At 39.6% G+C, this 17,796-nt stretch overlaps 1 protein-coding gene across 1 annotated transcript in view; it reads left to right on the top strand.

Moving 5' to 3' along the window:
- Nucleotides 1–10,473, top strand: part of hus1 (HUS1 checkpoint clamp component) — a 47,459-nt gene extending 36,986 nt beyond the window's left edge. The window contains exon 8 of the mRNA XM_060825535.1: nt 9,903–10,473. Coding sequence (XP_060681518.1) covers nt 9,903–9,985 — 83 coding nt within the window. The 3' untranslated portion in view covers nt 9,986–10,473. The remainder of the gene's footprint in view (nt 1–9,902) is intronic.
- Nucleotides 10,474–17,796: the final 7,323 nt, after the last annotated feature.

The raw sequence follows: 17,796 nt of genomic DNA, 5'->3' as shown, positions 1-17,796 counted from the left end.
ATTTCATATATCTACATTCTAGATTTAAGATTGAGTTAGATTTTTGATAAGTCGGGAAATCAAGGGTTATGGGAGAAGAGCAGAGAAGTGGACATGAGGACTTGTCCGATCAGTCATGATAGAACATAGAAAAATACAGCACAGAACAGGCCCTTTGGCCCTCGATGTTGCGCCGATCCAAGCCCACCTAACCTACACTAGCCCACTATCCTCCATATGTCTATCCAATGCCCGTTTAAATGCCCATAAAGAGGGAGAGTCCACCACTGCTACTGGCTGGGCATTCCATGAACTCACGACTCGCTGAGTAACAAATCTATCCCTAACATCTGTCCTATACCTACCACCCCTTAATTTAAAGCTATGCCCCCTCGTAATAGCTGACTCCATACGTGGGAAAAGGTTCTCATGGTCAACCCTATCTAAACCCCTAATCATCTTGTACACCTCTATCAGGTCACCCCTAAACCTTCTTTTCTCCAATGAAAACAGCCCCAAGTGCCTCAGCCTTTCCTCATACGATCTTTCTACCATACCAGGCAACATCCTGGTAAACCTCCTCTGCACCCGTTCTAGTGCCTCCACATCCTTCCTATAGTATGGCGACCAAAACTGCACACAATACTCCAGATGCAGCCGCACCAAAGTCTTATACAACTGCAACATGACCTCAGGACTCTGGAACTCAATTCCTCTACCAATAAATTCCAGTACGCCATATGCCTTCTTCACAGCACTATTTACCTGGGTGGTAACTTTCAGAGATCTGTGTACGTGGACATCAAGATCCCTCTGCTCATCCACACTACCAAGTATCCAACCATTAGCCCAGTACCCCATCATCTTGTTACTCCTACCAAAGTGAATCACTTCACACTTACCTACATTGAACTCCATTTGCCACCTTTCTGCCCAGCTCTGCAGCTTATCTATATCCCGCTGTAACCTGCCACATCCTTCCTCACTGTCAACAACTCCACCGACTTCCGGTATCATCCGCAAACTTGCTCACCCAACCTTCTAGCCCCTCCTCCAGGTCATTTATAAAAATGACAAACAGCAACGGTCCCAAAACAGACCCTTGCGGAACACCGCTAGTAACTGCACTCCAAGATGAACCTTTACCATCAACTACTACCCTCTGTCTTCTTCCAGCCAGCCAATTCCTAATCCAAACCTCCAACGCACCCTCAATGCCATACCTCCAACGCACCCTCAATGCCATACCTCCATATTTTTTTGCAGTAGCCTAATATGGGGAACCTTATCAAACGCCTTACTAAAATCCATATACACCACATCTACCACTTTACCCTCGTCCACCTCCTTAGTCACCTTCTCAAAGAATTCAGTAAGATTTGTGAGGCATGATTCAATGATCCTATTGAATGGCAGAGAAGGCTTGAACAGGGGGGCTGAATGGTCTACTCTTGTTACTATTTCTTACGATCTTATGGTCACATTCTCCTTTTCCTTTCTTTCTCCTTTATAATCTGCCTACCCATAATTCAATTTGTTACTGACCTCAGCCATTCCAGTAAGTTCTATATATTGTGCACTATATAAAAATGTTTCTCCTGATTTTCACAAATTAAATTGAGAATGCCGATGTTATCAGTTATTTATATAGAAAGAATCAGCCGTCGCTTAGGAATCGTTTTTCATCCTCCCACAGGATAGGAATGTATCCCAGATTAGTCCTAGAGTCCATAAATCATCCACGTGCAATTGATATAGACGGTGTCGAAGCATTTCATTTGGGTGGTTCTGGACCTGGTCTCCGGCACCTGTGCCTTTGCAACAGTTAATCTTTCTCCAGGCATTTGAACATGCTAACTGCACTTTCAGAATTGAAGTGGCAATTTATTAATGAAGCATATATCTCTTGAAAAAGCTATATCTTATGAAGAAAGTGAGCAGAGCCATAAGCAGTCTAGGGCAGTAAATATTATTCTACAGGCACTGGTATAAAGCTGTACCTCTTGCAAGAAAGAGTAATGAATGGAATATTGAAAATTCAAGACAAACCATTTGTGTTTGTGAGTGTATGTGTATGGGTTGTGTATTATTGTTGTGTCCCAGTCTGTGCACATAACATTTTTTTTAACACAGCAAAAAAAACATATGCCATTAGCCAAGACAACAATAATATGTGTACGGTACACACTATGTTCCTTCTGAATGTCTAGTACTCCATTTTTCATGTCATCTTGCAAGCTAAGTTTCCCAGTTATGCCTTTACATTTTAATTATCAAATTTGTCCCCTCATTTTTTTGATGACTTTTTTTATTTCATGTTATCTCTTTGATTTTTAATGACCTCATCCTCTATTTTAAAAGCTCTTCTTTAATAGGCTTTGATGTGAATGGAAAGGTGAGCACTTTGGAGAGAGTGACCATAATTCAGTTATGTTTATTTTAGTGATGGAAAGGGATAGGTTCATGCCACAGGGCAAGAGCAACTATAATGCGATTAGGCAAGATTTAGAATGCATAGAATGAGGTGGTAAAATGCAGGGGATGGGGACAGTCGAAATGTGGAGTTGGTTTAATGAACAGATATTGCATGTCCTTGATAGATATGTCCTTGTTAGGCAGGGAGGACGTGATAAGTTAAGGGAACTGTGATTACTACAGAAATTTCATCTCTTGTTAAGCGGAAGAAGGAGGCTTATGTGATGATGAGACGAGATGGTTCAGATGAGGCAATGTAGAACCACAGATTAGCTAGGAAGGATTTAGAGAGAGAGTTAAGAAGAGCAAAGAGAGGACCATGAGCAGTCTTTAGCAGATAGAATAAAGGACAACCCTAAAGCTTTCTATAGGTGTGTGAGGAATAAAAAGATGACTAGGGTAGGAATAGGACCAGTCAAAGACAGAAGTGGGAAGTTGTGTGTGGATCCTGTGGAGATAGGAGAGGTGCTAAATGAATATGTCTCATCGGTTTTCACTCAGGAAAAGGAGAATATTGTGGAGGAGAAGAATGACATTTGAGATATTAGACTGGAAAGGATTGAGGTTGGTAAGGAAGGGGTGTTATCAATTCTAGAAGGAGTGAAAGTAGACAAGTCACCTGGGCCAGATAAGATTTATCCAAGAATTCTCTGGGAAGCTGAGGAGGTGTCAGAGCTTTTGGCTTTGATCTTTGAGTCGTCATTCTCTACAGGTTTAGTATCAGAGGACTGGAGGTTTGCAAATGTTGTGTCCTTGTTCACGAAGGGCAGTAGAGGTAATTATAGACCAGTGAGCCTTTCGTCTATTGTAGGAAAAGCTTTGGAAAGGATTATATGAGATAGGATTTATAATCATCTTGTAAGCAACAATTTGATTGGAGATAGTCAACATGCTTTTGTCAAAGGCAGGTCATGTCTCACAAACCTCATTTGAGCTTTTTGAGAGGGTGACCAAACATGTGGATGAGGATAGGGCAGTTGACATGGTTTACATGGACTTCAGTAAGGCCTTTGATAAGGTTTCACATGGTAGGCTTTTGGAGAAAATGCGGAGGGTAATTTAGCAATTTGGATTAGAAATTGGCTTTCTGTAAGAAGGTAGTGAGTGATGGTTGATGGAAAATATTCAGCATGGAGTCCAGTTACTAGTGGTGTGCCACAACGATCTATTTTGGGACCACTGCTGTTTGTCATTTTTATAAATGACTTAGACGCAGGTATAGGTGGATGGGTTAGTAAGTTTGCAGATGACACTAAAGTCGGTGGAGTAGTGGACAGTGTGGAAGAATGTTGCAGATTGCAAGGGGATTTGGATAAACTGCAGAATTGGGCTGAGAGGTGGCAAATGGAGTTCATTGCAGATAAATGTGAGGTGATTCACTTAGGGAAGAATAACAGGAAGGCATAACACTACGTCAATGGAAAGATTCTTGGTAGTGTGGACATGCAGAGGGATCCTGGAGTCCATGTTTGTGGATCCCTGAAAGTTGCCACCGAGGTTGCTCGTGCTTATAAGAAGGCATATGGTGTGTTAGGTTTTATTGGTGGAGGGATTGAGTTCCAGAGCCATAATGTCATGCTGCAACTGTACAAAACGTTGGTGTGGCCACACTTGGAATGTTGTGTACAGTTCTGGTCGCCCCATTACTGGGAGGATATGGAAGCCTTGGAAAAGGTGAAGAGGAGATTTACCAGGATGTTGCCTGATCTGGATGCAAGGTCTTATGAGGAAAGGCTGAGAGACCTGGGTCTGTTCTCATTGGAAAGAAGAAGGCTAAGAGGGGATTTAATAGACATACAAGATCGTCAGTGGATTAGATAAAGTAGACAGTGAAAGTCTTTTTCCTAGGATGATGACGTCAGCTTGTATGAGGGGGCAAAGCTACAAATTGAGGGGTGATAGATTTAAGACAAATGTCAGAGGCAGGTTCTTTACTCCGAGAGTGGTAAGAATGCTATACCTGCCAATGTAGTTAACTCAGCCACATCAGGGCCATTTAAGTAGTCCTTGGATAAGCATATGGATGATGATGGGATAGTATAGTGGGATGGGCTTAGATTAGTTCACAGGTCGGTGTAGCATCGAGGGCCGAAGGGTCTGTTCTGCGCTGTATTCTTCCATGTTCTATGTTCTATGAAATGTATTCCCACAATCTCCCTAAACTTAATATCTGTGCTTTGTACACTATACGAAAGGTCTACATCTCACCTTAATCCTGGAGGTCAGAACGTTAAATGTCTTCAAGGCAGAGATGATAATTCCTTGTGAGGTTAAGAATTTAAGGGATACAAGTAGAGTGTGGGTAAAAGGCATTGAAATGCCCATCAGCCGTGATTGAATGGTGGAGTGGACTCGATGGGTTGAATGGCCTTGCTTCCACTCCTATTTCTTATGGTCTTAATCTAATTTATCTTTCAAAACCGTCATTTTTAAATCAGTATTTTATAAAGATCCTTATTCAAAGCATCTCTGCTACATGTTGTGGAATTCCATGGAAAATGTATGATTATTTATAAATTATGTAAACATGCCATTATTATGTTCTTCTGCTCATAAGATTATGCAACAAAACTACAGTGAAATGTTAAGAGTGGCGGTTGGCATTTTGACCACGTTCATCTGCAAATGGGAATATGTCAGCCCAACACAACATTTACGAAACTTCAGCCAAAGCAGGGGGCTAATTGCCCTACTGTAAATCTTGAGCCATTGAAAACTCAGCAGAATTTTAAAATTAAAATTTTCAATAACCAAGTTGCACATGACGATTATTTTTGCATTTTACTTGGGCATGTGTACTTTTTGTAATCTTCTGAGGCATTGTTTATGTAGCTAGAGGTGCTTTTAATAGATCAAGTAATTGTCGTAACTCTGAGGCAAACTTGGGAAGGCAAGATGTTATCTCGTAATGGGAAATGAGAAAATGACAGAGACTTGTTCCATAAATATTCCACAAATAATCAGGATTGAAGGGTTTCATTTGAATGCAGAACTGAAGAAAACCAGTGTAAATTAAGAAACTAGAGAAATTAATCTTGCAGCACCCACAACCATCTTTCATATGTTGCAGGTGTGCCTCCAAGCAGCAAAGGGAGTGTCCCCAAATAGCTATTGCTTTCAATTTTGCTAGGGCTCATCCAACGAGCAGCGAAATCGATGTTTCGGGCAAAAGCCCTTCATCAGGAATAAAGGCAGTGAGCTGGAAGTATGGAGAGGTAAGCTAGAGGAAGGTGGGGATGGGGAGAGAGTACCTGGGAGTTGCAGTGGGAGAGGGACTCCCTGAGATTCTTGTAGAGAGAGGAGGAAAACGTCTTCAAGGCAGGCATCCTTGCAAGAGGATTCTCAGTAGGGTTAATCTCAGGAAGTCCCTCTCCCACTGCAACTCTCAGGTACTCTCTCCCCACCCCCACCTTCCTCTAGCTTATCTCTCCATGCTTCCAGCTCACTGCCTTTATTCCTGATGTTTCGGGCAAAAGCCCTACATCGATTTCGCTGCTCGTTGGATGCTGCCTGAACTGCTGTGCTCTTCCAGCACCACTGATCCAGAATCTCGTTCAATGAGGTGTGCAGAAGGACATGCCAGGAGCAGCAACAGTCAGACCTGAAACTGTGGTGCCAACCTAGTGAAGCTACCAAACAATATTACTTGCATGCCAAACAGCATAAGATTGCCAGAACTAAATGATCCCACTACCAACGGATCAGATCGAAGTTCTGCAGTCCTTCCACACCCAGTCATTAATGAACAATTAAACAACCCACTGGAGGAGAAGGCTCCACAAATATCCCATCCGCAATGATGGAAGATCTCAACACATCGGTGCAAAAGATAATGCAGTCGCAGCAATTTTTAGCCAAAGTGCTGAGTGAATGATCCTTCATGGCCTCTGCTAGTAGTCCTCAGCATAACAGATAATAGACTTCATCCAAATCAATTCACTCCGTGTGATATCAGGAAATGATTGGAGGAACTGGATACTGTAAAGGCTATGGGCCCTGAGAACATTCTGGCAATAGTACTGAAGACCTGTGCTCCAGAACTTGCTGTTCCCCTAGCCAAGCTGTTCTAGTAGAGTTACAATACTGGCATCTACCTGGCAATATGGAAAATGGCCCAGGTGTGTTCTGTACACAAAATGCAGAACAAATCCAATGTGGCCAATTCCTGCCCCATCAGTCTACTCTCGGTCATCAGTAAAGTGATGAAAGGTATCAGATAGAACCTATTCAGCAATAACCTGCTCAGTGATGCCCGGTTTGGGTTCAGTCAGGACCACTCAGCTCCCGACCCCATTATGGCCTTGGTTCAAACATGGACAAAAGAGCTGAATTCCAGAGGGGAGGAGAGAGTTACAGCTCTTGACCTCAAGATCATATTCAACAGAGTATGACATCAAGGAGCCCTAGCAAAATTGAAAGCAATGGCTATTTGGGGACACTCCCTTTGCTACTTGGAGGCACACCTGCAACATATGAAAGATGGTTGCGGGTGCTGCAAGATTAATTTCTCTAGTTTCTTAATTTACACTGGTTTTCTTCAGTTCTGCATTCAAATGAAACCCTTCAATCCTGATTATTTGTGGAATATTTATGGAACAAGTCTCTGTCATTTTCTCATTTCCCATTACAAGATAACATCTTGCCTTCCCAAGTTTGCCTCAGAGTTACGACGATTACTTGATCTATTAAAAGCACCTCTAGCTACATAAACATTGAACCACTGATGCAGAATCTGATTTCCAGCATCTGCGGTCATTGAACGAGAGTTGTTCCCCTGGCTCACTGGTCATGGTTGAATTGGAGATATGCCGGACCATGAAATTATATGTTTTACTGGAGTATAATTCAGCTGCTGTAGATGGCCCACAGCGATGAGTGCCTAGTCTCGAGTTGCTAGATCTGTTCAGGCTGATCCATTTAGTACAATAGAGCCACACCACACAACAGAGGTTATTCTCGATGCGAAGGCAGACTTTGTCTTCACAAGGACTGTGCGGTGGTCACTCTTACCGATATTGTCATGGACAGATGTATCAGCACCTGGCAGATCGGTAAAGATGAGATCGAGTATGTCTTTCCCTCTTGTTGGCTTCCTCACCACCTGCCGCAAATCCACTCTAGCAGTTATATCCTTTAGGACCTGACTGGCTCGATCAGTAGTGCTGCTGCCGAGCCACTCTTGGTGGTAGATATTGAAACTCCTTACCCATTACATTTTGTACCTGTGCCAGCCTCAGTGCATCCTCCAAGTGTTGTTCAACATCGAGGAGTAATGATTCATCAGCCCAAGGAGACGGTTAGTGATAATCAGCAGAGGCTTCCTTGCCTGTATTTAAATTGAAGCCATGAGACTTCATTTGTTCTGGAGTCAATGTAGAAGACTCCCAGGACAACTCCCTCCTGACTGTATATCACTGTGCTGCCACCTCCACTGGTCTGTCCTGCCAGTGGGATAAGACATATCCAGGTATGGTGGTAGTGGTGTTTAGGACATTGTAAGGTATAATTCTGAGTATGACTATATCAGACTGCTGCTTGACTCACCTGTGAGAAAGTTGTCTGAATTTTGCCATTAGCCCCCAGATGTTAGTACAGAGGTCTTTGCAGGGTTAATAGGGTTGTTTCTGCAGTTGTCTTTTTCAGTGCTTAGACCAATGTCCATTTCATTTCTTTGGTGAGACCTCGTAGCAGTCGATACAATTGTGTGGCTTGCTAGGCCATTTCAGAGAGCAGAGTCAAGATTAGAATGGCACTGGAAAAGCACAGCAGGCCTGGCAGCATCCAAGGAGCAGGAAAATCGAGAGCAGTTGAGAGTGAACCACATTGTTGTGTGTCTGGAGTCAAATGTAAGCTGGACGAGGAGAGGATGGCAGATTTCATTTCCTGATGGACATAGTGAACCAGATGGGTTTTTCTGACAATCAACAATGGTTTTAGCAGATTCTTCATTCCTGATATTTTTAAATTGAATTCAAATTCCACCATCTGCTGTGGTGGGATTCGAATCCTGGTTCCCAGAAGATTAGCTGAGTTTCTGGATTAATAGTCTAACAATAATACCACTAGGCCATCACCTTCCTGATGCAGCAGTGGGATATCAACATCGAGAAAGAGTGGGCAGGGAAGCAGCTTATGGAATAAAATGTGTGGGAAAATTGAAAAAGCATATTTTTTTGAATGATGAGAGACAGGTAGTATTGAAAAAGACCTGGCTGTTCTTGCACAGCGGATAAATCACAGAAGATAGAAAGCAGGTGTAGCAAGCAATTAGAAAGACATGTCATCATTAGCATTTATCATAAAGGGACTTAAACTAAAGCAATAAAAATGTGTTGGGACGTTTAGACTGAGTCCAGGTTCGGAGTCCTGAGATGCAGTCTCAGAATAAGGGATCCACTATTTAGAACTGGGCTGAGAGGGGATTTCTTCACTCAAATGGAATTCTCTGCTCCCGAGGACTAACATGAACAAGGAGCAAGACAACCTGATTCTTTTGAGCCTGCTCTGCCATTCAATAAGATCATGGTTGATCTGATTTTAATCTCAATTCTACATTCCTGCATATTCCTGATAACCTTTCATCTCCTTGATAATTCAGAATCAACCTAGCTCTGCCTTAAAATTATTTAAAGGTTCAGTATCACCTGCCTTTTGAGGAAGAGAATTTCAAAGATTCATAGAATGCCTGTAGTGTGGAAACAGGCCAAAGACTCAAACCCTCTGTGAGAAAAATATTTTAAATGGACAACCCCTTATTTTTACACAAAATCCCCCAGTTTTCCTACAAGTAGAAACATCCCTTTCAATACCCACACAGTTAAGTCCCCTCAGGGTCTTATATGATTCAGTTAAATCATTGCTGACTCTTCTAAACTCCAGAGAATTACAGGCCTCACCTGTCTAGCCTTTCCTCGTAAGGCAATCTGCTCATTCAAGGTATTAGTAAACCGTTTCTGAATTGCTTCCAATGCATTGACATCCCTCCAGTTGATACAAAGTATATAAATATGTTGAAAACAGAGATTGATTGATTTTTTTTGCACATAGGAAATTAACTAATGCAAAGTGTATGTAATGTGAATTGAGGTAGAAGGTCAGCCACGATCTCATTGAATGGTAAGGAAGGCTTGCTGGGCCAAACGTCCTGTCTGTTTCTTATGTTCTTGAGAAATGATTTGTTTCAAGGACATCCAGTTTAACACAGGCCCTTCTCTTACTGTGAGGACTGCTAATGATCGATCACACTTACAAAACAAGCCGAGTTACATATTTGTCTTAGATGAGTGGGAAAAGTTACATCTTGTATATAGTGGCAAGTTCTAATTCTCATATTGATAACCTATTTTAAACAAATGAGCTAATGCTTGTTTTATTTTATGATTATATGTTTGAAACTTGTTAAAATTGATACTTAAACATTTCAATAATATTACGTATTTTCTTTACAGATATAGTGACTAACAAAGTTATTCACTTTGTTTTACTGCACGAAGATGTGTCCCTTCAGTACTTTATTCCAGCTGTTGCTTGAGAAACTTCACATTAACATCTAGAAGTATCATGGACCCCTGCAAAAGTACCATCCTTGCTTGAAATAAAAGAGCTTTCTGCCTGAGAAGTCTACACAGTGACAAGATATTAAGATATGGTGCCAATAATTGAACTTGACATTGCAATAACCTTTTTTTTAGATCTTGGAAAGATTATTGGTTGATATTTGGTGTCTAATTTTCTATTCAATATAGAATGTTTCAATATTTTTCCTACTTTTCCTGATAGACTAAACTGATTCCCTACAGTTTTGAATAGCTATTGTAGATGAAACTCCGTTTTCCAACTTGTCTCATTAATGCATACGTGGTCTCCGAGCTGGAAAGTGGCATTTTTTTAATATTAAAAAGGTCTTCTGTGGAGTTTTGCTTTGCTGTATACTCTTTATTTTTCATATCAAAGCAATCATTGGAGTTTAAAATACACTTCTGGTATTTTGTGCATAATTTGTTACAATTTCAGTTATGTCATTGTTTTTTCTTCTTCCATTGTATTGCTGTCAATTTATTTATATATTGAGGTTGCGAAACTAAAAATATTGTCAAAATTATTTTCACTATGTATGTTTTCAATAAAAAATAATTTGAAAAGAACAAAATGCATTCCCTCAAACTGTAGAGTGGTTACAAAAGTCCATTTGGTCTAGCTGCATAAACCACTCAGTCCCATCTGTCATTGTGGAAATTCTTTTTCTTTAAATAGTTATTCAAACTTCTTTGAAAACCCTAATTTGTCTGTCTCCAATAAACTCTCAGGTACACTTTCTAAAGGAGGAAAGTAGTGATTATGAGATATATTCATACCTGTGACCAAAGTAGAAAAAGGGATAAGGTTCTATAAGCAAACTTAGAGATCTGGGAAATAAACTAAAACGCAGGACCTAAAAAGTAGTAATGCCTAGATTACTTCAGGTTTCATGTGCTTGTGAGTATAGAAGTAGCAGGCTACTCCAGATGAATGTGTGACTGGAGAGGGGAAGGCTTTATACTTCCGAAACACTGGGACTGTACAAGTTGGATGGGTTGCACCTGAACCAGAATGGAATCAGCAACCCTGGGGAGGATTTAAACTGACTTAGCAATGGCGTGGAATCCTGAGAGAAGGTTCAGCAGGGAGCAATGCATGGCCAAAAGTAGAGGGTGCAGCAAGTGAGTCACAAGGATATTGAAAATAAATAGCCAATTAAGGCTTAAGGGAATTGTCAAGGTTGGATGGTATTTAATTTGATGCAAGAACTCTGATGAACAAGGCAGGTGAGTTGAAAGCACAAATGTATACATTTTTATAAATGTCATTGCTATCATTGAGACATGGTTCAGAGGGGCAGAATTAGCAGCTGTAGGCCTCTATGACTCTAATGCATTTGGATCTTAACCATTGCTGACAAAAGGTTTTTCAACAGATTGCTATTGGCTCCTTTGTTAATTGCCTTCAATCAATACCCTGCTTCTTAATATTTGCACCAGTTCTTGTCTCTTTGCTCTGACTGATCCCCTCATTATTTTAAAACACATCATTCATACCTGCTTCCACATAGGTGTTTTCCTGATGGTGGTGAGTGTGTGTATTTGTATGTATGTATATGGTATATACAGAATCAATTCTATTCACAATGGCTTCCCTTTTTGTATTGTCTCACTATATTAAAAAAGGTCCAGGGGTCATTTGGGGGAAAATTTAGAAAAAAAAGTAATTCAGACTAAGGCAGCATGCTATTTTGTAAGTGGAAAACATTGACATTATTGTAGGAGAGAGAAGTTTCAATCCACTGACTTCCAGCATATCTCTGTTCGTATACAGGTTGTTCTGCTTTAACGCATATTTTGTTGATGCAAATTCGATATAACACAATTGATGAATTGGGACACTTTCTACAGTGCAAATTTAAAAGGCATGTGTTGGTTATAACATGATTCTGGCTACATTAGTTTAGACGATGCTGCTATTACGCAATTTTCCTATAACGCAGGGATACACGAGAACAGAACTACTATGTCATAGCTGAAATGACTGTACTTCAAACTACAACGTTATAATAACATAATCACCAGCACCATACTCTTGACTCTAACATCCAGCATCTGCAGTCCTCACTTTTGCCTTATATAACACAAACCAATTTCTGCTGTGCTTTCTAAGTTATTTTGTAATCTTATTGCAATTACATTCCCAATCTATTTTCAAAATGTCACTGAACAAGTGAGTGATTCAAATGCTGTGACAACAGTGCCCCCAGCTGGTGAAAAAGCAATTTTGTCAGAATACTTTCTTCTGACTTGTGTCTGGCTTTATAAATAGAGGACTGGAATTTTCCATAAAACCTGTTGCCTTCCTTCCCATTGCTAAGTATCTCAGATTTGGTGCATTGATTGTGCACAGTAATTTGAATGATATTTTAAAAATGTAAATGTTGCAGGGAATGGTTTCAATCCTAATTTTAATTTCCTTTTTAATGTTTCACGCTTCCATTAAATCTGACACAAAATATATTGTCACAAATATAATAGAGGGATAGAAATATTCTTTCATTTTTTGAAGTTATTAAATTTATTGAATTTATTGTGCGTATTTGTATCAGCTGCAGGACTTTGAAGGAAGACCAACTCATTTAAACCATGAATATTTTTAGATCCCTTCATTTATTTTAGTTTTTATTTCTCCAAGGAATTCTAAGAATTTTTTTCAAAAAATGGCAAGACAATATTTGGGTCAAAATATTGAAGTGACTAACATCCGATTACCAGCATACCTATGCAGATTGCCATTACCAACACTCAGTATTTTGATTTGCAAAATATGCTAATCGGATTTTGCATGTTGGTGATTGTTTCAGATCCTGGTCATGTTCTGAAAATATAAAATCAACAATAGGATCAACTGGAAGAAGCTCGTGATAAACGTTTGACAGCATATTGATTGCTACTGCTAGAATGTAAGTGGGTAGATATAGAATAATACCAAGAATTCCTTTGTAGGCAGAGAATTTAGAATTTTGCTTCCTTGTGTAAAAGTTATGAAATTCTGCAGTGCTCATTCTCCTTTTCTGCATAAACAAAGGAATATGAATGCGATGACTATGCAAATTTAAGTTCCAAGCTTCGGCTTTTAGCTTAGTCTGTTGCTGACAATATATTCTCTTTCACTCCACCATAGTTTGCCTGCAAGAATTTCTATTTACAAGTTGCTTATGCTCCTATATACTTCCACATTGTCTTGTTTGTAAAGAATGTAATGTATTTCAGTCTCGGCGATCTTAGCCAATTTGTGCAGTTCCCCAAAGAAATTGTATGGCTATGAGATCCCTTCTCAGCCTAGCTAACATCTTTTGTCAGCATATCTTTAATGGAATAATCACTTGCTTGATTCGAATTCATGAACAACACATTTGTAATATTTTAATTCACAACTACATTGAAGAATTCCTTTTCACAGCTTACTAACCAATCCAAGCTCATATTTATTGCTGAAAAGGAGAAATCAAATAAGCCTCTTCAAGGTGCTGGTTGAAAAATCTGCCTCTGTGGCAAGTCCACATTCACTAGTCAATATATGTGTTGGGATTCCTACAGTATGTTACAAGATCAATCTTATTGGCAACTTTGTGTATAGGGCACTAGTTATCTGCTTGCTGTCTAAACGATGCTGAGACATAGTGTATCAAAGTTACCCTGAATGATAATGGTGACAATTATCAATTTATCATTCACTGTACATCTTACAAAATCATGAATTGGCTTAGTCCCCCATTTTTGACAGTGATCAGTGCCCAATCTACTTCAGATTACCCTGGGAATTATAAGTGGATCAGAAATTTGAGCACCAGGTGAAACAGATCATCACTTGCTGCAAATTTGCAGTGAAGACATGAATAATAATCTCTACCAACAGAAAGCTGCCATTAAGCCAAAATGAGGCGTTTTGTCTGACACACAAATGAACAATGCGGTATATGAGTATCAGCCTGATGTCAGGCATGCAGGTCATACATCCCTTTGACCATTACAACAGGCAATATGCTGATCATACTCAAGCAACCCATGCCTATAAAACTCAGAACAATGGCCCACATTAAGATGATTCTGTGATTGGGAAATAACTATTAAGTCATCCTAACTGCGCTAAAAATATACCAGCAACCAATTTAAGATTATCTAATGGGCACACCGTATGATTTATTTCTGTGCTCAAAGTGACATTTATTCAGACATGCATGACCCTGTTTTCTGGAGGTGAAATAATTTATCTATACATTGCACTTTTTTCATTGAGAACTGGGCTATGGAGCCAGCCAATCTCTGCTGCTTCCCCCCAGCAACATCCTGACCAAACAGTTCCTGCCTCATCTCCATGCATCAGCACCCTCTGCACATGTTGTACAAATTGTTCATTTTCTAAATTTGGATTCTTGTGTCCCAGTCCTGATGAGTGCAAGATGAAAGGTTTTGATTGTGTATCTTTTGTTAGCAATATTTAAATTCTGTAATACAAAACAATTAAAAATGTTAATATATTTGCCTTTTGTTACTTTCAGTCTGTGTCTCATATCGCAATAGAGTGTAAATTTCCTGATCTAACCTTCCTATGTACTATTAAATAACTGTGTTAGAGTACACCTCATTTTCTTCTTCAGAGACTAAAAACCACATACTTTCCAGTCCTGACTAATAGAGTATCCACAAATCTCCAGAATAGAGAACTCCAAAACTTGACAATGCTTTGAATAGAGATCTTTGTCCATTACTGAATTCTAAATGATTGTCTAGCCATCCTGAGACTCTGTCCTCCTGTTCCAGACTCTCTAGCCAGCAGAAATAACTTCTTAGTATCTAACCTGTTAAGCCCCTTTAGACTTGATTAGATTTGATTAAATTGTATCTCATTCTTCCAAACTCCAGAGAATACAAACTCAATTTACTCAGCTTCTCATGATGAAACAGCCCTCTCATCCCAAGGACCAATGTGATGAATCTTTGCTGTACTGTTTGCAAAGCAGGTGCATCCTTTCTTAAATTTTGAGGAAGTATTCTGCTTGTATAATTGTAAGAAGATTAATTTATTCTTCTATTCTATTCTGTATTTGTATACTAACTTTGCTCTTTACACCCAAGTCCCTCTAAACTTTAATTTTATATGTTTTATGTTTTTTAAAAAATGTTAAACATTTCCATTCTTAGGACCAAAGTGAATAACTTCACATTCACTGAAATTAGACACCATCTTCCAACTTATTGCCCACTCACTTAACCAGCTTAAATTGATTTATGATCTTTTTCTGTCCTCAGTCCTTACATTTCCACTAAGTTTTGTTTCATCAGTAAACTTAGACATACGACTAACTACTTCTTTCCATGAGTCATTGATACAAATTATAAATAGCTGGGGCCTCAACCGAGATCTCTGTGGTACACCTCAGTCAGAGCTGCCAACTTGAAAATGCCCAGTTCATTCCTATTGTTTCCCCACTTGTTAACTAATTCTCTATCATGTTAAAGTACTGTTCCCCCTCCCCACCCCTCCAAACTCCACAAGGCAGTTTTGTGTGGCATTTTATTCTCTTTTATTCACCACACTAGTTGCATACTGAAAACAGTATAATAGATTTATAATTTTCCTTTCATTTGATCACACTATTATTTAATACATTGTTAAGATATTCATAATAATGGCTTCCAACATTTTGCCAACAATGACATCAGGATAATTAGACTGCAATTCAATGTTTTCTCTCTCCCTCCTTGAATAGCAGTGCTATACTTGCAAACTTCAATCTGCTGGAATTTTATCAGAATCTAGGAAATTTTGGGGAAATCATAACTGGTGCCAACACAAACACCTTTCTTTGTGTACGTTATGACTCCATCCACTGCAAGGTAGAATTGTGCTTTGGTTTTGAGAGCACATACTTAGTCCTTTTGTTTGGCATTTATGGCTTGTATCTGTTTGTGGATCAGAACTTCATGATTACAAAGTCAGGGAAAGCAAATCTTAGCAGACTTGTACACTTAACGGTAAGGTCCTAGGGAGTGTTGCAGGTTCATAGCTCCTTGAAAGTGGAGTTGCAGGTAGATAGGATAGTGAAGAAAGCATTTGGTATGCTTTCCTTTATTGGTCAGAGTATTGAGTACAGGAGTTGGCAGGTCATGTTGCATCTGTACAGGACATTGGTTAGACCACTGTTAGAATATTGCATGCAATTCTGGTCTCCTTCCTATCAGAAAGATGTTGTGAAACATAAAAAGGTTCAGAAAAGATTTAAAAGGATGTTGCCAGGGTTGGAGAATTTGAGCTACAGAGAGAGGCTGAACAGGCTGGGGCTGTTTTCCCTGGAGCATCAGAGACTGGGGGGGGGGGGGTGACCTTATAGAGGTTTACAAAATCATGAGGGGCATGGATAGAATAAATAGACAAAGTCTTTTCCTTGGGGTCAGGGAGTCCAGAACTAGAGGGCCTCGTTATATGGTGAGAGGGGAAAGATATAAATGAGACCTAAGGGGCAACTTTTTCACTTGGAGGGTGGTACTTGTATGGAATGAGCTGCCAGAGGAAGTGGTGGAAGCTGGTAAAATTGCAATTTAAAAGGCATCTGGATGGGTAATGATAGGAAGGGTTTGGAGGGATATGGACCACGTGCTGGCAGGTGGGACTAGATTGGATTGGGGTATCTGGTTGACATGGACAGGTTGGACCGAAGGATCTGTTTCCATGCTACATCTCTGTGACTCCAAGTAGCCAGTGGTAGCTAGTTAATAAGCTATCTAGCTTAAGCAGGTTTCTCTTATTTCACAAAACTGACTTCTTGTTTTTCAAAGAGTATAAATAGATGTGTCTTGGTGCTGCTTGTCTGCTCTGTGCAAAGTCAAGAGTTGAGTGAGAGAGAGCTGGGTGGTAGAAATTAAAACAAAATAAATAAGAAAAATGTAGCTTGAACAATAAAGATGGCATGATAGGTGATGTGTCATAGTTGCAGTATGTGGGAGCTCATGGGTGTTTATGTCAATTCACAGCAACCACACCTGTGGTAATATTTGTGCAGATCGAACAGCTCCAGCTCAGGATTTTTGAGCTGAAGGCCAACCTGCAGGCATGACAAAGCATTAGGGAAGGGCAAAATTACCCAGTTTCTTTGTTCCATATATAAACTTGTATTCGGACCATAGATGTAGAAGCATCAGTAAGCCATCAAATCTGCTCTATTGTTCAATTAAATTGATGATGATCTAATACTCAGCTCCATTTTCCTGGTTTTTCTCATAATGCTTGACTCCCTTACTGATTAAAAATGTGTCTACCTCCATTTTGAAGATAGTTAGTGGCACTGTCTTTATAGCCATCTGTGATAAATGGATTCTAACCCTCTGAGAAAAGAAAGTCCTCTTCATCTTTGTCTTAAATGATGACTTCTTAATCTGAGATTATGGCCTCTGGTCCAAGACTGTCTTATAAGAGGATACAACTTCTCAACATCTACCCTTCCAAGTGCCTACAAGTTTTGTATACCTCATAAAAATCACCTCTCATTCTTCAAAAATCAGAAGTATACAAATCTAATCTACTTAACCTCTCCTCATAAGAAAATCCCTCCTTGCCAAGGACCAACTTAATGAATCTTCTCTCAACTACATACATGACCAGTATATCTTTGCTTTTATAAGGAGTCCAAAATTGTTCACAATCTTCTAGGTGAGGTCTGAATAGTGCCTTATATAGTTTTAGAAAAACCTTTTTTTATGCTCAACTCCCTTTGAAATTAAGAGTAACATTCAATTTTCCTTTCCTATTACCTACTGAATT

This window comes from Hemiscyllium ocellatum, chromosome 5 (assembly GCF_020745735.1).
Source record: "Hemiscyllium ocellatum isolate sHemOce1 chromosome 5, sHemOce1.pat.X.cur, whole genome shotgun sequence".
NCBI lineage: Eukaryota > Metazoa > Chordata > Chondrichthyes > Orectolobiformes > Hemiscylliidae > Hemiscyllium > Hemiscyllium ocellatum.
Note: the sequence above shows the minus strand (reverse complement) of the source record. Positions and strands in the feature narration are given on the sequence as shown.